The 23,203-nt window shown below is 34.6% G+C and overlaps 1 protein-coding gene across 2 annotated transcripts in view; it reads right to left on the reverse strand.

Annotated features, from left to right (window-relative positions):
• Window positions 1-12,306: 12,306 nt before the first annotated feature.
• Window positions 12,307-23,203, reverse strand: part of LOC108709213 (enteropeptidase) — a 163,199-nt gene continuing 152,302 nt past the window's right edge. For both annotated transcript variants that reach the window (XM_041583376.1, XM_018248858.2), the window contains 4 exons: window positions 20,282-20,463; window positions 16,169-16,264; window positions 14,377-14,516; window positions 12,307-13,144 (listed from right to left, as the gene is read on the reverse strand). In XM_041583376.1, coding sequence (XP_041439310.1) covers window positions 12,989-13,144; window positions 14,377-14,516; window positions 16,169-16,264; window positions 20,282-20,463 — 574 coding nt within the window. In that variant the 3' untranslated portion in view covers window positions 12,307-12,988. The remainder of the gene's footprint in view (window positions 13,145-14,376; window positions 14,517-16,168; window positions 16,265-20,281; window positions 20,464-23,203) is intronic.

Consider the following 23,203-nt stretch of genomic DNA (forward strand, 5'->3'; position numbering starts at 1 on the left):
ACAGCTGTAAGTAACAATAACAACAATTTAACAATATTAACATAAAATAAATAATAATACATAATAACTTCTACTTTGTCCTTTAGACTACAACACTCTATCAATATACACACACAATGCTGTGGGCTACTTTTCATGAAAGCTGCCTTATTTGTGCGGTCATATAAGCACCACCTAGGGGAACTTGATCCCACAGTGAGTATATATTGCATTACAGGAAGATACTTAGCCATATAAAATACAGTTGTAAGCATGCATTCCATCGCAAGGTGTGAGTATGAGTATATAACCATATAACCAGAGCTGCCCCATACCTTGCAACTCCTCAAATTTCTGTCACATCCAGATGCTGATGGACTCAGAAGAGTCACAATTTTAGACATTGAAATGGGGGTGAAGAATTGACTTTTTCATCCTTTTGAAGAATGGTGGTTGGAATTTTAATTGGTTTAATGGATCATATAGGAATTAAAAAAAAAGTAGCACTAAATAGTACTGAAACTAATGGCATGTGAATATCCAGTGGAAAACAGTAACGTTATCAAATAAAACAGTTTTGTGAGTCCAGGAAATGGGGACATGGACTGATGCCCCTGAGAGCACAGTCAAGGCAAACAGAGATTAATAGGCTTAAAGTTATCATAGTTTGTAAGTATTTGCTTTAGAAGAATGATGAATTCTAATTTGCTGTCTTATCACTGGTCTTTGCACTTCAAGAGTTAAACTTCTCCACATTAAAATAAAATAAGATTTATGTTGAGTTATGCAGTAGTATTTCAATACATCATTTCTGCCTTAGCTAAAAACATATTTGTTAGCAGTATTATCCATGTTTTGCAATGATAAGTGCCTACTTTATTTAAATTCATGGAAAAATAACATTTAAACAGTTTTGTGGATCTTGCATAAACATCCATCAAACTTTATCCTATGGCGTGCAGAAACAGCTTTATCCTTGCTTTGAAAATATAAATCAAGAGAGAGCGAGAGAGAGTGAGAAAATGTTAGAGGGTGAATATGGAAGCAATGATGTAAGAATAAGTCTTTTTTAAATAAATATCTATCCCCCAGTTCTTCAAACAGCATCAAGTCAAACATCTGTCTTTTTTTCTGAAGTGAACTTGAACCAGTCAGAGATGGCTTCGATTGATAATAAGGGGGTTATTTACTATTTTTTCGGAATTTATTAACCCAGAGGATGCAAAAAAGTCAAAATTAGAAAATCCGGCATCTCAAACCTGTCTAAGGGTTGCATATAAGAGAAGTCCCAATGATTTTTTTTAATGTGCGCTGGGTTTCGTGCAATACCCTGACGTTTTCAGCGTTTTCAGACAAAAAAAGCATAAGAAATTTCGGTTTTCAGGTGAAAAATATGAAAAAATTATTGTGAAAATATTATTTTTTTCCCACAAAGCAAATTTTCGGGAAAAAAGTAATAATAAATAAGCGTAAAAAAACCCAAGCGGATTTGATCAGAGTTTGTAGCAGAAAATGTTGAGATAAAATCGGACTTTAACCCCCTAAGAAAGTGCTAAGCCATTCTCGTAAAATGTGTCCATGGAGGTAATGTTAACCAATTGAAAAATTGCCCAAGGCTCTTAACCAATTACATAATAAATAGTAGACCAATAGATTGGAATGAAATTGTAGAACTAAATAGTAAACCAATAAATCGAAATGAAATTGGAGAACTAAATAGTAGACTAGTGATGAGTGAATTTTTTCCCAGGCATGTCCCCATCTGAGATTTTTTTTTTGCGAAAAATTTCACTGCAAAAAATTTTTTGCCAAGACAAAATTGTTGCAGAGGCAAAAAATTCACCAAATTGTTGCGCGTGTAAAAATATGTCATGTGTAAAACAATTTTGACGCCCATTGACTTCAATGCATTTCGCTAGATTTTCGGGACAGATTCGTTTATCACTATAGTAGACCAATAAATTGGAATGAAATTGTAAAACAAAATACTTTACATGTATTATGGTATAACCCCCCAAGGGTGGAAGCGATCCCGTGACCTTACTGTTTCAGGCAACATAATTTGTTCAAGGGAAGGCATTTTGAACATGTTCCCATAGCTGTGAACTTCGAGTAATGTCCTAGACCTAGAATGACAGACTATGGTATGACTATGACGTCTCTATATATACTGGCAAACTAATAAAATTATAATTTCTGTTTTTTTCACAAATCAAATTTTTCTCTTAGAAATCTGTATTTTTTTTATTTCTCTAAAACTCTAAAAATGTGAGATTTATTAAGTCCGAAAAACTTGAATGTTTCCAAGTTTTCGAGGTTTACATACTGTATTAAATGCATTGTTTGTCATTCATGCTTTTTATATAATGATCTTTTAATAACTTTCATGGCATTCATGGTTTTAGAGAAAATTTGTGGTTTCTAAAATCACTAGAGATAAGAATGTGTTTTAAGCAACTGTGTTGTCTTATCCTTAATAGTAGATAGACAGGAGCCGTAATAACCACGGGTAGTGTTAAGATAAAAAAAACATTTTCTAATTTGACCAGTGTTGTTAGTGGAGTACCGCAGGGCTCTGTACTAGGTCCCTTGCTTTTCAACTTGTTTATCAATGACCTGGAGGTGGCCATTGAAAGTATTGTTTCTATTTTTGCAGATGATACTAAATTGTGCAGAACTATAGGTTCCATGCAGGATGCTGCCACTTTGCAAAGTGATTTGTCTAAACTGGAAAACTGGGCAGCAAACTGGAAAATGAGGTTCAATGTTGATTAATGCAGGTTATGCACTTTGGCAAAAATAATATAAATGCAAGTTATACGCTAAATGGCAGTGTGATGGGAGTTTCCTTAACTGAGAAGGATCTAGGGGTTTTTGTAGATAACACGTTGTCTAATTCTGGGCAGTGTCATTCTGTGGCTACTAAAGCAAATAAAGTTCTGTCTTGTATAAAAAGGGCATTAACTCAAGGGATGAAAACATAATTATGCCTCTTTATAGGTCCCTGGTGAGGCCTCATCTGGAGTATGCAGTGCAGTTTTGGACTCCAGTCCTTAAGAGGGATATAAATGAGCTGGAAAGAGTGCAGAGACTAAGTGCAACTAAACTGGTTAGAGGGAGGGAAGACTTAAATTATGAGGGTAGACTGTCAAGGTTAGGGTTGTTTTCTCTGGAAAAAAGGCGCTTGCGAGGGGACATGATTACACTTTACAAGTACATTAGAGGACATTATAGACAAATAGCAGGGGACCTTTTTACCAATAAAGTGGATCACCGTACCAGAGGCCACCCCTTTAAATTAGAAGAAAAGAACTTTCATTTGAAGCAACGTAGGGGGTTCTTCACAGTCAGGACAGTGAGGTTGTGGAATGCACTGCCGGGTGATGTTGTGATGCTGATTCAGTTAATGACTATAAGAGGGACTTGGATGATTTTTTGGACAGACATAATATCAAAGGCTATTGTGATACCAAGCTCTATAGTTAGTATAGGTATATAGAATTTAATTAAAAGTAGGGAGGGGTATGTGTATGGATGCTGGGTTTTCATTTGGAGGGGTTGAACTTGATGGACTTTGTCTTTTTCAACCCAATTTAATTATATAACTAACTATGTAACTATTAAATTTAATGCGCGTTGGAATCGTTACCGGTGTTGGAATTGTCACCGGCACTGATTTTGATGCTGGAGAATTTCACAAATTTTTCTCTGTTTCGTTTGGAATTCGTGAATTTTTATGTGACACAGGACAAATTCGCCCATCCCTACTCATCACTAGGCATCTGACAGGATGTCACTGTGCACTCACTTATTATTTTTAAATGGCCAGTGTGTCAGGAGTAAACTCTCTCTTGGTCAGTAATTTCAAAGAAAGAAATTAATTTACCCTTTAAAACGTTGACAGTCCACAAGTCAAACTAGGGTAACAAAATATGGGCCCAGTGCCGTTGACCACACAACACTTGTACTGAAAGGAAGCTATTGTATAAAGTGGTGTTATACACAGCCCTCTCACTTTATGAGAGCATCTTGCTATAGTAAATGGACCCCTATTAAATGGACTTTAATAATAGAGAGTGAAATTTCTATTACTCTAAAACTAGGCAGAATATTTGCCTTTATGGAAAGGAACAGAATGTCTCCACAATGGCCTGCCGTAGGGTAGAGCAGAAACATGCTATCTTTATATTGTCTAATGGAGGTTTCTCTGCTAATCTGTAATAATCTCAGTGCTACTCTACTGCCAACACTTTGGGGCCGATTCACTAAGGGTCGAATATCGAAGGTTAATTAACCCTCGATATTCGACTAGGAATTAAAATCCTTCGACTTCGAATATCGAAGTCGAAGGATTTAGCGCAGATAGTTAGATCGAACGATCGAAGGATAATTCCTCGATCGAACGATAAAATCCTTCAAATCGAATGATTAGAAGGATTTAAATCCAACGATCGAAGGAATATCCTTCGATCAAAAAAAGTTAGCCAAGCCTATGGGGACCTTCCCCATAGGCTAACATTGACTTCGGTAGCTTTTAGATGGCGAACTAGGGGGTCGAAGTTTTTTTTAAAGAGACAGTACTTCGACTATCGAATGGTCGAATAGTCAAACGATTTTTACTACGAATCCTTCGATTCAAAGTCGTAGTCGTAGTCGAAGGTCGAAGTAGCCCATTCGATGGTCGAAGTTAGTGAATCTGCCCCTTTATAAGCACAGATGTAGGCTGGAATTTTGAGCTCAGCTTCTCTGTTTAATTTCAATATCTGGAGTAGTTACGAACAAGCTTGAATTTGAATAAATATGGCACATTTCTCAATATAGTGAATCCCTACTTCAGCGGTGCAGAGATAACCTCTGGGCAGAAAGCGGTTAGGTTATATACAAGGAAAAAAATAATAATAATATTACCATTACATATTTGATGGAAAAATTAGGTAAACTGATGTTTCAGAGGTAATAACAAAACATCTTTGAATAAAATGAAAATGCCACCATCTTTAGGAAGATATTATAAGGCGCAAAGATTTGTCTAATAGTTCTTTGTTCAGAATGCATTATTTTATATTTCAAACTTCAAATTCTTTGTCTCCAGAGGTCTAAAATTGCTACTTTTGACTGACAGAAATAATTATAGTGACAGAACAATAGATTGCTAAGTTCTCCTTTGCTAAAATAAACAGACGGCGATGTTTTTTTTTTTTTCCTTTCTTCAAAATGCTAATAAATGGCAGACATAACCGGTCTCTTGAGTCAAAGTAAAACCAGCCTGCAAAGTGTTTTGCTTTCTTCCTTTATTCTTACTGAAAGGTTTCAGATTTAGTGAGACAAAATTAGCTACAGAATTTCTATGGCATATTTCAGAACACAGACTATGATAAATCCTACAGGTAAATTCTTGAAATACCTTTGTGAATAGTATTAATACATGAACGCTTTGTACCAGTGCTTGCAATAGTAGATGGGGCTGACAGTCTTTAGCACCCAAGCAGATTTATAACAGTGCATTTTAGCTGGCAGAGATGTACCGGAAACCAACCCAATTAGCATAAATTTATATTGCCCCACACACAAGTAGAAGGTCTTCCTCATCTCGAAAATGTGCATTACAGCATTTTAATAACATCTGTGCTAGCAGTGTTGCTAGAATTTTCCATTAAGGCTGTGGCACACCAAGCATTTTATCTGGTGGAGGTCAGTGGCTGCCAAGACACCCTGTTAACATGCCAGATAATATTAAATACAAATAAACATAAATGATGCCGATAGAGTTGTAAAAGGCAGTCCCACCCCTCATTTACTGTTTTCACTTTATATTATCTAAAGCAGTGAATAGTAGATAAGTGCATTGTGACCATTGCAGGTTTTCACTTACATTAGTGGCAGTCAATCTTTACAGTGTTCCTTTAAGGAGAGACTATAATGTATAGTAAAAAAAATGTTGCTCGGTTTGACACTTGGGGCAGATTTATCAAGGGTCAAAGTGAATTCGAAGGAATTTTTGAAGTAAAAAAAATTTGAAATTCAAAGTATTTTTTTGGATACTTCGACCATCGAATAGGATACTATGACTTCGACTTTGAATTTGATTCAAAGTAAAATCGTTCGAATATTCGACCATTCGATAATCTCTGTCTCTTTAAAAAAACTTAGATTTCAATACTTCGCCAAATTAAACCTGCCGAAGTGCTATGTTAGCCTATGGGGACCTTCTAGAACATTCTTCTAAGTTTTTGGAAGTCGAAGTAAAATCATTCGATCGATCGCTGAAATCCTTCAAATCGTTTGATTCGAAGGATTTAATCGTTCGATCGAACGATTTTACTTCGACCACAGAATACCCAAATTCAATGAAAAAAACTTCGACTTCGATATTCGAAGTATTCCAATTCAATGGTCGAATTCCGAAGTATTTTTAACTTCGATATTCGACCATTGATAAATCTGCCCCTTAATGACTTCCATGCATTTTTTGCCATCTTACGAATTCTTGGCGAATCAAAATGGGACAGGTTTGCCCATCACTGCTAAAAGTTATTTTGTTAGCCGAGCTCCTTAGTGATTACCTTTTTCTTTTAAAGGGGTGTACGCTGTGTTCACTTTTACATGTTTTGCATTCTGGATCCAAGGAATTTACAGCACTCCCAGTAGTAGAAAACCACCTTTATGACACAGCAACTTTTCGACCTAACTAGTCCTTTTTGAAAAAGGACCAGTAAGGTCTGAAACTTTGCCATATGTGAAAATAAAGGCAGCTTTATACTACTACTGGGAGTTCTGCAAATTCCTTGGATCACCCATCACTGCTCACAGGGACATAAAAAGCGGGAAAGTGAAACTGATTATTTTAGTGGAAGAAATAAGAAAAAAATAGGATTTTTTTTTAAATTAAAACATTATACTTGCCAATCTGATTCTATAAAGGGCAAGTAAACAAAAACAAAAAACTCTTAAACCAAGATTGCTGAATAAGCAACATTGTGTTATTATGGCACCTAGCTAGCAAAAGAAACCTGAACATGACCCCGTTTATGTTTAATAAAAAAAGATTTACAATATCTCCATTTTATGGCTGTCGTGACTACCCAGAGGTTAAAGTTCAGGGATATTAATAAGTAGTCCTGAAATTGTTAATGGGAACATGCTTTGAAACTGGTAAACAGTATTTCCCTTACGTCCCATATGTCAGCAAGTGTTTAGGGTTGCTGCCAAAAGGGACTAAGGGAAAAGTACATTTTGGTGAGTATACATTTACCATATTTCCCTTATGTCCCAACCCTAAAAACTTGCTACCAATGGGGCTAAGGGAAAAGTTAATCTCAGTGAATATAAATTTACCAAATACGAGACATAGGAGGGTAGTTAAAGCTGAAAATATAGAAGTCCATCGAGTTCAACCTATTCTCTAAGTGCCTAATTACTTAGCAAACCAGAGGAAGACCATAAGAAAGGTCAAAAATCTTCCTGACTTCAAGAAGCAGCCAGACTAATTTTTGGATTAATTTTATCCAAATTACCCTAGCAACCATGCATTGATTTGAATAAGAGACTGGAATAGGAATAAGAGAGGGCCTGAATTGTAAGATGAGTAATCATAAGTAGTGAGAACAATAAATCTGTAGCCTTACAGAAGATTTGTTTTTTTAGGTGGGGTTAGTGACCCCCATTTGAAAGCTGGAAAGCATCAGAAGAAGAAGGCAAATAATTGAAAAACTATAAAAAAAAGAAATAATGAAGGCTAATTAAAAAGTTGCTTAGCATTGCCCATGCTATAATATACTAAAGTTAGCTTAAAGGTGAATCACCCCTTTCAACATAAATATTTGCAACAAGAACAGTTAGGGGCAGATTTATTAAGGGTCAAATCGTAAACTCGAATTTTTGAATAGTTTCTTGGCGTCATAATTCACAATTCAAATTTTAATCTCCCAATTCAAATGTAAATTTGAATTCAAGATTTATCACAACTTGACCACAGATGCAGTTCTAATTTTGAATCACCCCTTTAACATAAAAATTTGCAACTAGAACAGTTTGGGGCAGATTTATTAAGGGTCAAATAGTAAATTCAAATTTTCGAATAGATTTTTGGTGTCATAATTCACAATTCTAATTTGAATCCACCAATTCAAATGTAAGTTTGAATGTAAGATTTATCACAACTCAACCATGGAAGCAGTTCTAATTCAAATATTCGCCTCGTAAAACTTGCCTTGTTCATTTACAAGTCAATGGCTGGACCATTTGAATATGTTAATTGCCTTCCTGACATTCAAGGGAAAACTCAATACAAATTTGATTGAAATTATCATGTCGGGACTATTCGATCAAATATTAGATGTTCACATTTTTTCTTAAATAACCTTCCATTCGAGTTGTAAGTAAATTCTAATTTATTATATTTAAATAAAAAATTCACATAAATTCGACCGTTGATAATTCTGCTCACTGGAATGCAACATTTTCACTTTTTACCAAAAATTTGTGTAATGAGTTTACATAGGCCTACAACTTTTCAATTTTACAATTTTCATAGTTATTTTTTAATTGGTTAATTTTAGTCTTGCCCATGAAAACAAGTTAGATCTTGGAGAACAAATGTACAGGTTTTCTTTAGTAACATTGAGTTCCAATATACTGTCATTTGTAAAACCACATAATAATACAATAATATAAATGACCTTAAGCATTTGTGTGGCTACTGATTTATTTAAAGAACCGTCATTGACACCTCCAGATATCACAGTTTAGTTCTTGTACTAATGTGCATTTCCCTTTCAAGTTCATAAGCAAACAAATACTCTTTAAACTCGTCTTGTCTCTGGTAATATAAATAACACAGTAAATTCAGTAGAGCATATCTATTTATATTTATTTTTCCGAAATGTTATAATTTTTCATTTGAGTACATTTTTTACATAATTAGCATTACATTTTCCTTGAGCAAGCCTCAGATAAACATTTTATTATTTACATTTTTTCGAAAAACTTCATTAACATTAGGAGAAAGAAAAAAATTAATACATTTTTTTTTGACAAAAAAGAGGATTGTAAAGATAATCATTTTATAGACTAGGATTCAAACTTTTTCCTAACTTTATTTTTTTTATTAAAAAAAGCATTGCTGTTACCTTTAAAAAAATATATATATATTTGTCTATTAATTTTTCTAAATGTTTTAATGACACCAACATATACATGATGGCGTCTCATTATCAAATAATAATTGTAAATCACAATAAAAAAATTAGCACAGACTATAATGCATTAAGATATCGGTTTTCCCTTTATTTTCCTGTTTGGAGAGAGAGATTGTTTTTCTATAATGTTTGAAGCTGAAAGCAATGAATTAGATAAAGATCAAGCAATTTTAGGATGGCAACTATGTCAGCATTTGGATAAGTGTTGTAATAATATTGGTAGCACTATGCATATTTACAATATTTACATTTACAATTTCTTATATAAATGATGGTGATATTGAAGTTTACGGTGGTTTCATTTCCACAGCAAACATGGCATGGAGAAAGGGAGATTTGCCTTTGACGCTATTTTTCATTCATTTTTTATTTTTTGTGTCTGGAACCACATAAAAAAATTTTCAGGCTTAATTTTTTTGTAATCTAAAATAGTTTTGCAATCTAAAATTTTCGTACTAAGAGTATTTTTTTTTTAACACCAAGAGAATAAACATAATAGAAAATACTTCAATTTCCTAGTGGACAGAGTAATACATTAACACGATCCTTTTATTATGATGTTTAAATACACAGGGGCACATTTACTAAAGGGCGAAGTGGCTAACGCTAGAAAAAATTCGCCAGCGTGACTTCATTTTGCCCCTATACCGATTTACTAACGGGTGCTGGCATAAATTCACTAATGAAGAGGACCTACTCTAGCGCTTCTTCGCACCCTTACGCCAGGCAAAGTTGCGCTATGGTGAAGAGACATAACTACGTTAATTCACTAGCTTGCGGATTTTCGTGAATGTTACCTCTTGCGCCAGACTTTACGTCGCCACCTCAGACCAGGCGAAGTGATGGTTCAAAAAAAGTTTACATCTTTTCTAAGTCCCAAAAAAAACCACTGGTGTCTTTTACTTTTAATATTTGTTATAGGCTGAAAAACATCAACATTTTTTTTTAGGGTACCCTCCTTCACCACTACATTTGATAACATATGGCACCTAAACTATACTGTGGGCACATGTGTAGGGCATTAGAATACATTTATTTAAGTTCCTTGGCCTTGTGTTGTGTAATGTGTTTTCTGCAGCATATACGGCCATTGTATGCAAATTTCCGATCGCTAGCTTTACTTTGAACCGCTGATCGTACCATCGTTAACGCAACTTCACAAACAATCGGTAACTTGTGCGCAACTTCGGATCTTCGTGAATTTGTGCAGCGCTGGCGAATCTATGCCTGGCGAAGTGCGGCAAAGTGCAGCGAAGTCAACGCTGGTGCAAGTTCGGAGGTAAGTAAATTTGCCCCAGAGGGCCTTATTTATCAAAATCTAGATTTGTGCAATTTTAGAGGTTTTTTTCTAATTTGAATAAACTCACATTTTAAACAACACAAATGTTACCTTACTTATGTAAACATTTTAACATAGAAACTTGAATGAATAAAATAGTTGAAAAACACTCAAGTACCTCGACTTTGAGACTTTACAAATTCATAGAAAAACCTTGAAAATTTTGCCTAGGAGCATCCCCATTGACTATTGACTTTTACATGACCTTTCAAGCTTCTAGATGCTGAAGTTCTCAATTCAAGTTTTTGCTGCATAAATACTTGATTTGAAGTTATAATTTGAGTTTGCTAGTTTTAGTGCAAAAAAAAAAAAAATTGCAATAAAAATCCAAATTTAAATGCGGATACATCAGCCCACTTTATCAAAGCTAACCATTGCCCCTAAGCATCTCCTATTTTTTATCTTATTTACCACTGTAAACACTCCAATCATATATAAAATAGTAATCAAAAGGCAAAATTAAATTGTTTAGCAAAGCATTTTATAATAATCCTGATTACTGGCTATCCTCAAGTGTCTACATTGTATAACAAATGTTGGTCTCAAGTAGACATGATGTCTAGCTATTCCTACCCAATTACAGGGCCAAATGAACACAGCACAGTGTAATTTACAGAACTGTACAAACTCTGCCCTCGTACATTTATTTGAAAGTGATTTGCTAAATGTGAGGTGGAGAAGTCAGAAATAAGACTTCCATTCTTCCTTGTGTTCCTGCTGCGACTCTATAAAAAAGTGTCTGAATTGACTTTCTAGAATTTGGGAAATGAAGCAATATTAGCTGGACTGCAAGGGAGTAAAAAATGTGACAATTTGTCAGCCTGAAAACCTTATTACAGTTTTTGTACGAATGTTCATTGCCCGGTGGAACAAAAATAAAACTTGTGATGTGCATCGCTTTGAGAAAGTTTGATCTTTGGGAGAAAAATCCTTCACACACACTCAAATAATAACGTCATACCAGGGGAAAGATGTTTAAGTGCCGTGCAACATAAAAAATTGGGTTCTTATTGAGTACATCATTGTGAGAAAAATTATAGAACATAAAAGGCAACAAATAGAACATCATTCACAACGGTAAAATATAGAGACTTCAGATTTCAAGTGCTCTTTATAAACAGCATGGGACCATTGTTAACTTTATTCTAGCTTTTTCTGAGAAGATATACTGTACTCAATCTTGCAGTCTTGCCAGTAGATAGACTCAAGGAACACAATGTATGAAATCAATTTGAACATATAGAATCAAGAACAGAAAATTGCTTCATTATTTCCAAATGCCATGTTGACAACGACAGACAAAAACAATCTACACATTCAACTTTGCTTGTAACTGATGTAATAGTGTGTTTTTAACAGTGTGATCAATATCTAGAAGAATAGGAAGGGAAATAGTTTCATGAAGAGATGTGTCAAGAATTTGCTTGTACTGAATATTGAATCAAATAAAGAAAGATAAAGCATGGCAAATACAAAACATCTTTTTAAAATAAATATGAGACAACAAGAAATAGATTAGAACACACAATGGCTTGATAAATAGGTTCCTTTTAATAGCCTCATAGGGTAAATTAATTTTATAGTTCACAATAATTTTGGCAATGCTAAACTAAAGTGCCTAATAGGGTGGAATGGCCAAGGGCACAAGGAAGGTCATTTATTTAAAATGGACCTGTCACCCAAAAACTTGTATAATTAAAGTCCTTTTCAAATTAAACATGAAATCCAAAATCTATTTTTTTTAAAGCATTCATACCTGTTGTAAACTCATTTAAAAATCTCAGCTGTCAATCTTATATTGCCTGCCCCTCCTCTACACCTTAGGCATAGAGGCGGGGCAGGAAACTACTTTCACTTTCCAATCAGCACTTCCTGGATGTCAGTGCACTCCCTACATTCCCCTCCCTCCTTACCATCTAATTATGTAGCCTGTGCTTGGGGATTGCAATCAGGTACCCCATTCTGGCACAGAAATAAGATTTTGAGATGATGCAAGGCTTGCATTAATATCACAAAATGGCAGCTGCCTGCTTGCTATAATTATGAATTACCAGGCTGAAGGAAACAAGATTTAACTAATTTATACAGTGTAAGCAAAGTATATTTTCCTTGACTAACATGATAAAATAGGATTTGTATTTATTTTTTAAGGTGACATATCCCCTTTAAGAAGAGAAGAATATTTAGTCATGGTTCAAGCAAGTAATATCTACCTCAATTACAACAGTAGTTTATACAGTATGTTGGTCATATGTTGATCATATGTTGATCATATGTTGATCACTGTGATTGTGATACTACCGATCATTGTGGTACTACAGTACAAAGTATTAGTTAGGTCTTCCAAAAACACATGATTCTATTGGCTGCTGACATCACCCATTTGGAATTTCATGCAATTAAACAAAGCCATTTTTAAGAAGCATTTAACATTATGATGGACATCTTCTGTTGAATCCGTTTAGATTTTTTGCTAAATTATAAAGTTCTTTATCCAGTTGGTGAATTGAGTGACTCGAGCATAAACTCCAGGCCGACTGGGCTGTGCACATCCGAATCCGAATGAAGTTACTCCAACCAAGAACCATTCATTATTCTGTTTACACATCATTGGACCTCCAGAATCTCCCTGAATAAGAAATATATAACTAATTACATTTCTTGCAAATCACAGGGTAGGTAACACATAGTTGAATTGCTCTGCTACAGGAAGGCTGCTATAAGTCAGAATTAACTCATACAGCTTGCTTAGCATTAGAACTTTTAGCTTCCAGAAGATGTCAAGGAGAAACCCATATCTAATAAACATGCATAAAATATGTATGAACAGGTCCAAAACTGTGATTTTTTTTTACTAATTATACATTTAATTGAATACAGGTATGGGACCTGTTATTTGGAAACCTGTTATCCAGAAGGCTCCGAAATACAGAAAGTCAATTTCCCATAGACGCCATTATAATCAAATAATCCAATTATTTTTAATTATTCCCTTTTTCTCTGTAATATTAAAACAGTAGCTTGTACTTGATCCCAACTAAGATATAATTGATCCTTATTGGAAGCAAAACCAGCCTATTGTGTTTATTTAATATGTGCTGTATATGATTTTCTAGTAGACTTAGGGGCACATTTACTAAGCTCGAGTGAAGGATTCGAATGAAAAAAACTTCGAATTTCGAAGTATTTTTTTGGGTACTTCTACCATCGAATAGGCTACTACGACCTTCAACTTCGACTTTGATTCAAACGATTCGAACTAAAAATCGTTCGACTATTCGACCATTCGATAGTCGAAGTACTGTCTCTTTAAAAAATACTTCAACTACATACTTCAGCAGTTTAAACCTACCGAGGTACAATGTTAGCCTATGGGGACCTTCCCCAGCACTTTCATAACCTTTTTTTGATCGAAGAAAAATCCTATGATCGATCGCTTAAAATCGTTCGAATCGCTCGATTCTAAGGATTTTATCGTTTGATCAAACGATTTTTTCAAATGATTTTTTCGAAGGATTTGCGCTAAATCCTTCGAATTCGATATTCGAAGGATTTAAATTCGAAGGTCGAATTCGAGGGTTTATTAACCCTCGATATTCGACCCTTGATAAATGTGCCCCTTAATGTAATGTAAGAAGATCAAAATTACTAAAAGATCTGTAAAACCCCAGGTCCCGAGCATTCTGGATAACAGGTCCCATACCTGTATAAATGTTGAACTCTACACACAATCAGCACATGATAAATCTGTTTTGAAATTGTTTGATCAATTCTGACAATTATTGTTGTCTTTTCAATCCCCTAATTTTCCTATTTTGACTAACCCACGCGCACACATGCATGCTTTCTCATAATTTGTACCTGGCAAGTGTCTATTCCTCCTTGTTCATAGCCTCCACAGACCATATTATCTGTAATATTGTATTCTGGCATTTGTTGTTGACATTTATGATTTGAGATAAGTGGAATCTCTGCTTCTTGCAATATATTTGGAATAGGACCTGGATACAAATAAGTGGACAATCAAAAATGAAACAGTAAAAAAAAGAGAATTAATTATATATACACAATATATATATATATATATATATATATATATATATATATATATATATATATATATATATATAAAAAGACCTATGAGTACCAATTTATTTGCTCTATTGATATTGATATATGTTCCAGCACCTAGGCATTTCCATTGTTTTCTGAGTGCACCTATCCAGTAGTTTGTTTTGTTTATATATATATATATAAACAACTACGGCCGAAACTTTGGAAGAATATGAGTGATCATTGAATAAAATCATTTGAAAAATACATCTGGAGTGCTGGTCCAATTTGAACTTTGTATGATAATCTTTGACCAAGCACCCACCACAGAACCAAGACAGAGTGCGGATACTTTTTGAAACAATATATATATATATATTGTTATATAGTGATGCTTTAAAATTGGTGGCCTGGGAGCATAGCAGGTCAGTAATTACTTCCATTTTACTATCATGGATGCAATAAACAGTGCAGGTTTAATAGGTTATTAAAATGATTTCCCTACATAAATTTTGATTTGGAAATACAGCATCATAAACAAGATTGCCATGTTGGAGAGGTTATTAGTGGTAGTTCTTTTTATTTGCCATGGAATACTGATTTTGTGTTTAGATACAAAGTGAAAAACCTAAAAACAGCTAAAGACAATGATACAGACACACTGCAATGCAGGAACATATCATTTACACTTTATAACAGAATTATAGCAAATATAAAGATGTGCTAGCTTTTCTAACTCAATTCATTATAAGTGATGAGCAAAATTTTCGCCAAAATTCGCAACAAAAATGATGCCCATAGACTCCAATGGGTGAAAAAAATTTTTGCATGACAAAAAAAAATTGACCCGCCACATCTCAGGTGTTACTGTTCCTTTAACCAGGGTATGTAACAGCCAGTGGCGGAGGAGCACACTTTTATGAACATAAAATATAATTACACTACAGTTAAAGAAAGTAAATATTGTTTTAAAGAGGGTCATATTTAGTTATGGTAAATCCAGAGCAAAAATGCATTTGTGGGTCACTATTGCAGTATCCGTTAGCAGTATATAGCTGCCAGTATGCGTTAAGAGTTATACTTCAACTACATATGTAGGACACAGTTTGGGAAACACAAAAACAAGTAAATACAGACTCCATATTGCCCAACTGTTGCCATCATGTATTGGAATACCTTCTATCCAACAGTTACTTACTACTTTCAACTGCTCCTCTGTGGAGCTCCACCATGTTTAGTGCCCAAAGCTGGAATTTCTGTTGGCAACTCCATAACTCAGCTCTCATAATTTGGTGTGGATATTGTTCATGGTAAAAACATTTATATGGCCATGCGAATTAGTTTGCAACCTTATTTGGTATGTTATCCTGTTTAATTGATTACTACAATTGGTTCTGTAGAGGTCCGTCATTGTGAATATTTTGTAAACACAGGTACTACCAAAATACATAAATACATACATACAAGAAAGGCAAAATACATACATTAAATATATCATATTTGCTATGATTTCATTGCCAGTGTTATACTGTCAGGTAACAAAAGACACAGAATGTGAGGTTGAGTAATCAGGATATTAAACATATAAAAAATATATTACCTCCACTTTCTGTTCTGCCCCATCCAGCTATTGAGCAATTTATTCCTCCAGTGAATTCTTGGTTAGTTTCTGGCAAACATATAGGCTGAATGTAATCTAGTAAAAAAGGATCCATTTAATGGTTAGAACATTAGCACTTTTTTATGTGCAACAGTAAAAACACTATCACTATACATCATATGATGGATTCAAAAAAGTAAAAAGTATACAATTTTTGAAAAATAAAAGGTTCTGTAAATCCCCCATATCATCGGGCATACACCAAAACCCTATAAAATTCTTATAGAATGAGTATATACTAGAGTTGCCACCTGTCCGGTTTTGACCTGGGGCAGCCCTGTTTTTGGGAGGGCTGTCTGGGTCAAAACTACCTTGCCGGTTTTATTAATTTGGAATAATGGGCAGGATTTCCTATGGTTGATCCAAAAGAATCTCTATATGTGCCTATTCACATATTATTTGGACAGATAAATGCAGTTTCACATATCTGAAGAGTGAAGACAGTTTAATGACAAGTTGCCTCTTTTAACCATGCAATGATGGATTCTCCATATAATAATTTTGTCATTATATTTGAATTTGTTGTACTTTCTAAATAATGCAACATTTTATTTCTACTCTATCAGTTATTTCAATTACATTATTATAGAATTTTTTTTTTCTGACAGCATAAATTTTAAATAAATTTTTATTTCTTTGCATATACTTTAAATATGCCCTTTTTTGCTAGTAAACACGCTCCCCTGGCATTTCAGACTTTTAGCACAAAACAAAAATGTCAAGGGTGTTTTTTATTTGAGTACATTGTAGAAAGAAAGTTTGCCAAGGAAGAAGAAAGGACATTTATGCACATACTGCACAGACTTGCTACACACCGGATGACAAGTGAAATCCTTTGTTTAAGACCCCAAAGAGCAATAACTGGAACACTGTAGAGCGATCGGCCTATTCCTTTGCTTTTTTTTTAGGAGTCACAATTCAGTTAATAAAGTTCAAAGTTGAGACAAAGAATGAAAGCTAATAGTGATTCTGGAATATATGCACAGCAGCATATACTGTAAATGTTTGATTTATTAAAATCTAATTTTTCTATTTTTTAATCTTAAAAATCTCTTAGATCACTTGAAATGGAAAAAAAACCACTCAACAATAGTGATGGGCGAATTTATCACTACTCAATAAGTCAACAATTAATCTCGACATATTGAACTAAAAAATAGCTTGTATTTTGTTAATACAATTGCCAGTCACTTCTATATGAACAGGCCAGCTTTTAGATGCCAATCTTTTTACTTCAAGTTTTTGAATTTTTGTGCTTAAAGTAGCTACTAATCTTTCCAATGTGGCTGGATGGAATCATCCACCATCATTTGGTCATATGTATGACCTGAAGGGCCTAAACCACTGCAATACTCTGCATTTTATTAATACCCCATATTATAATGGTTTCTGTTTAGTGATGGGCAAATAAATTCGCAAGACATGAATTCAAGGCAAATATCCACATTTCGCTGCATGCTAATTGATTTGTGAAAATGCCGGCTTCAAAAAAAAAAAAGCCGAAATTCTTCTGAGAAGCGAAACGGCACCGATTTGCCCATCACTATTTATGTTATTCACAAAGTTGTTCCTCCTTTCTCAGTGTGAGTTAAAAGGTGTAAAAATGCTGGGGTCAATAGGTGATAGTTACTTTACTTTGAATTTATGGATTTTCTATTCAACTTGGCATTGGTGCATGGGAATCACAGGATATGTGACAGGGATAATGAGATGAGTATGAAAGTAAAGGTGCGATACAACGGTATCATTCCTCTGCTTGTTCATTGCCTTCACAGTGACACACTACAAACCATGTCTATGATAAGCATTTTTAAATAGTAAACCAACTCCAGAAAAATCTTACCCATGTCCATTGTCTCTTTAAACATTTCCCTACCACACTTTTTCCTGGCTTAATGGCACTTATTTCTTTCCCCAGTCTTTTCCCATAAAACATTGAATCCTAAAAGTCATTAACAGCTTGTTACTTTCCTGGCTGATGACCAAAATTAGGGTGTTATTTATCAAAACTTGATTTCCCATTATTTAAATAATAAAAATTCAACCAAACTCCTGTCCACAATCTGACTAAATTTACTAACAATTTGGATCGAAAAATTGTCTATGTAGGAAAAGTTGCGACAAAATCGTGCGACTTTTTCAAATTGTCAGCAGAAAAACTCTAAGGGGCAGATTTACTAAGCTCTAGTGTATGGTTCGAATGTCAAAAAGTTCGAATTTCAAAGTAAATTTTTGGGTAATTCGACCATCAAATAGGCTATATTCGACCATTTGACTTCGTTTCAAACAGTTCGAAGTAAAAATCGTTCGACTATTTGACCATTCAGTATTTGAAGTACTGTCTCTTTAAAAAAAACTTCGACTTCATACTTCGCCAAATTAAAGCTACCGAAGTGCAATGTTAGCCTATGGGGACCTTCCACAGCACTTTTCTAAGTTTATTTTTGGTTGAATAGAAATCCTTCGATCGATCGCTAAAAATCGTTTGGATCGAACGATTTTTATTCGACCGCAGGATTGCCAAATTTGTTGAAAAAACTTCGAATTTGAAGTTTTTTAATTCGATGGTCGAATTTCGAAGTTTTTTTGTACTTTGAAATTGACACTTAGTAAATCTGCCCCCTATTTTTTGGATTAACTAATGAACTAACAATTCGGATCAAAAATTGTCTGTGCAGGAAAAGTTGCCGACAAAATTGTGCCAAAATTCAAAACATGAAGCCATTTCAAATTGTCGCTCGATCATCTAATGAAAAACTTGAATTTGTCGGATTATCGAAATGAAAATCAGTATCAAACAGCTCTCAACTTTCAAAAATCATTAAGACAAAAACACGTTACAGTTGTTAAAGGGACCACCTGTCATTGACTTCTACTTGTCTTCTGCAATTTTTAGCTGAAGTATTTTTGGATTCTAATTTTTAGCAGCTTTGGTGCGTAATAAATGTGAAAACATTCGAGTTTTTTCCCTTTAAAAACTCAACCATAAAAATGTGAGGTTTAAATGAAAACTGTCACCTTAAGAAATAATTCCAAATCTTATTTTATCATGTTTGTGAAGCAAAATAAATTCATTTGTTTTTCATCTTGGAATTCACAATCACAGCAGACAGGCAGGTACCGTTTTGTAGACACTGTTATTAAGGCAAGTTTTGCATCATCTCAAAATCTTGTATATGTGCCAGAATGGGGGACCTGATACCCCTGACCATACACTGGCTACACAATTAGATGGTTAGGAGGAAATCTAGGAAGTGCAGAATGGAAAGTGATTGCCTTCCCCACCCTTATGTTTAAGGCATAGAAGCGGAGTAGACAATATATGATTGACAGCTGAGAATTTTTAACAAGTTTATAACTGGTATGGATGTTTTAATAACAAAAATAATTTGGGTTTCATATTTCATTTGAAAAGGACTTTTATTATATAGCTTCTCATGTCTGGTTGACAGGTCCACTTTAATAAATAGGCCCCTTAATGGTATTGGCAAGAAAAGGGTTTACAGCCCACGAAATTTAATCACAGTCATCCATTGTGTAAACTTTGTTGGTACAGCAGTTTGAATATCCAGCCATAGGCTTTGCAAGATGTTTAGTCTTTTTTCACCACGAAGCATAAATTTGTCTTTTTACTTCTATAATATGCATCAATCTAATACACACCAGCAACCACTTAACGTCTCAATAGCCTTATTACATAAAGATAATGGTAATTTACCCAAGATGACAGTATTCAAAAAGCAATTATGCTTTATTCTCAATTGTGCATGATTGGAGAAACCAATTTTCTAGCAATGATTTCCTTTTCCCTAAAAAAAATATTAAAAATGACTGTAAAAAATTACCATTTCTAAGATCTATAACATGCTGTGATTTTCAGCCCTCGCATTGTTCTGTAGAGTGTGTTTTTGTGGTGGTCTAGCAGAAATATACGCACATCAGATTAGTTATATTTATGCATGAATATGTTGAGATATTAGTGCTTTAGCACAGTCTCTATTAAAGTACATCATTTATCAGCACAGCTGAAAAACTGATCAGTAATTGTCTTACCTGAATAATTCACTTTGAATTGTAGATGCATCATTACTATATCACTGTCTTTTGTGCGCCTATTATATTGTGGATTTATGACAATCCGATCAATCATCTGAGTTACTATTTGTGGCTGGGTCAGATTTAGATTGGTGTGTAGACCTAGTCTTGCTTTCCAATTGGATGGTATTAAGTTCCTCCTGCAGATAAAGGCACAACTTTAAAATAAATAAGGAACACATTAACAGCTTGAATCCATTTCTTTGTATTTTGTGGGTTTATCGTAGCACTGATAAAAGCTGATAGTGTTGTGGTATGATAGTGATTTCAGGTTTAAGGTGGCACATTGTATCTTCATACAGTAGTTAGTGGGGAAAGCTTGCCAGTTGAGGGCTGAGGCCCAGTTTATCCAACTGGTAGAGGATACACTCTCTGTGGGTGTAGGTTCCATGCGAAGATGACAATTTCCTTTTTTTGCTTGCCCACCTTACCCCTTTGGTTGGTTTGTTGGCTTGGTAGGTAGCCCTATTATCAGTAAAATAATAATTAATATATATTATTACAGACATCTGTAAACCAATATACTATAATAGGGATATTATTATTATTTTGTTTCAGTAATGACTCAGGATAATGTGCCATCAGTCCTGAATGTTAAAAAAAGGTCTAAACTTCTGTTAGTTTCCCAAAAAAATGCTTCATATTAAGCTGTTCAAACAAGCCAGAGATATGTTGAAGCTTTATCTGTAGTTCACATATTGCTGCTAAAACCAATTATGAAAGGAATTCATAATTTAAGGTTACCAGATCATCTATAAAAAAACATCCAACAGTGCAGTGCAATTCGTACATCCCAGCTAAGTGCATTTATTGAGTTTCCTGCATTTTTAGTTCTTTTAATAGTTCTCATTGATATTTGCATAAAACTAAACTTTAATAGATACTAAATGTTTTACTTATGATTTTTTTTTTAAATTCAATACTGCTTTTATTGATATAAAGACAAGCAGAAAGAAAAAGTAATAGCATACAGTGATATTTGCAAGGTACAATGAGCAAGTACATAATATTGGTTTTTATGCATCAACATACAGTGATTATAATACCGGCACTCCCCTTACTCCTAAGGAACGTATAGCCCTTGAATTAGAAATGGCTAGCGTAACACTAACGCGTGGACCTCAGAGGATGCGAGTTGGCCTTCACGACTATAGGAATGGGCTGAACATTCTAGGTGGATATGGAAAGCTGGTAGGAAGTCCATGGTTCCCATGTTTGTATGATTTTAAGTTTCTTTTCTGGGTCAGTTTCTGTTACTTATGATTTTTGATGTATTAGTGTAGTCTGCAAAATTGAGAGATCGAGTGGGGCTCCGGAATAATAAAGTAAATAGCTCCCAAAGTTAATCGTATGGTCCAGCTGCACCAGCCCCAGATCCCCAACTTCTGGGAGCGGCAAACCGATGTGAACAGAAAATAGAAATGACTATCCGACACTTAGAGGAATCCACAGGGCCAATAATATAAGTTAAAAAAATGTCTTTATTGATCATAGTTAAAAGTATAAATGCATCTCCATAGGCCCTACGTGTTTCGTACCTCCAAGGTACTTAATCATGGGCTGGTAAGAAATGTGTAGGGCCTATGGAGATGCATTTATAATTTTAACTATGATGAATAAAGACATTTTTTTAACTTATATTATTGGCCTTGTGGATTCCTCTAAGTGCCAGATAGTCTTTTCTCTTTGCTGTACAGATTATTCGTGTTTTTTTACTGCAAAATACTCTGTCTGTTTATCAATAGCCCATTGCATGGTCGGTTGAGGATTGCAAAGATAAATAATTATAAACTGTAACAGAAAACTGTCTCTCCAGAATGGTTCTTAGTGGTGGACAATTCTTCACACTGATTATTTTTCGGTCCACTGTGATTCCTCATGTTTCTTGACACCACATGTAACTAAATATTCTTAAAGGGATCTTTGACTGAGAAAGTAAGTTTGAAGTCAAACAAGGGGGAAGAGTTCAAAGCCAAAATACAACACAACACACTGAACTGAATATGAAGCTGAACACGTCAACACTATTCAATAAAGGAACTTGTGTCAAAACATGTTCTTGCACCTCCACATAGTTTTGCTGAGTGCGTATGTGCCCACTCATTTAAAGGGATTTTATCATGGTAAAACCTGTTTTTTTTTTCAGAATGCATCAGTTAATAGTGTTGCTGTGGCGGAATTCTGCACTGAAATCCATTTTTCTATATAATTTTGAAATCTGATATTGAGCTTTACATGTTGTTAGTATTCCAATTGCCCTCAGTCAAGTGATTTGTGCTCTAAAAAACTTCAGTCACTCTTTACTGCAAGCTGAAGTGATATCGTCCCCTCCATTTAACCTTGCAGCCTATAAACAGAACAACGGGAAGGAAGAAAGATAACAGCTCCCTGACAACTGCATTGCTAACTGTAGATATAAGAACAGCACTCATTATTAAAAATCCAGTTCAACTGAGTAGGAGGAACAATAGTTTATCTGAAATCAGTTCTATTGTGACATGCTGGAATCAGGAAAATACAGAATCAGGTACCATGATCTGAGACCTACACACCAATATTACAACTAATAAAAATGTTGCACTTGTTGGTTCAGAAATAACATTTTATATGGTAGAGTTAATTATTTGTAATGTAAACAGTGCAATTTAGATACAGTATATAAGCTACACCATAAAAACCATGATAGAATCCCTTTAATGAAGGAGTTCAATTGTTTCCCAAATAATGTATATGTACATAGTGAGTACTAACCTCAAAGAAGAATGGAACTCAGCAGATGGTGGCCACCAGCCCTGCTAATCTACAGTTCTATAACCAGTACAGAGGGTGGCAAGTGAACTTTTGAGTGCAGGAACAGATGTGGTTGGGGAAGGGGCCTTA

The sequence above is a fragment of the Xenopus laevis genome, chromosome 2S (assembly GCF_017654675.1).
Source record: "Xenopus laevis strain J_2021 chromosome 2S, Xenopus_laevis_v10.1, whole genome shotgun sequence".
In the NCBI taxonomy this organism is placed as follows: Eukaryota; Metazoa; Chordata; class Amphibia; order Anura; family Pipidae; genus Xenopus; species Xenopus laevis.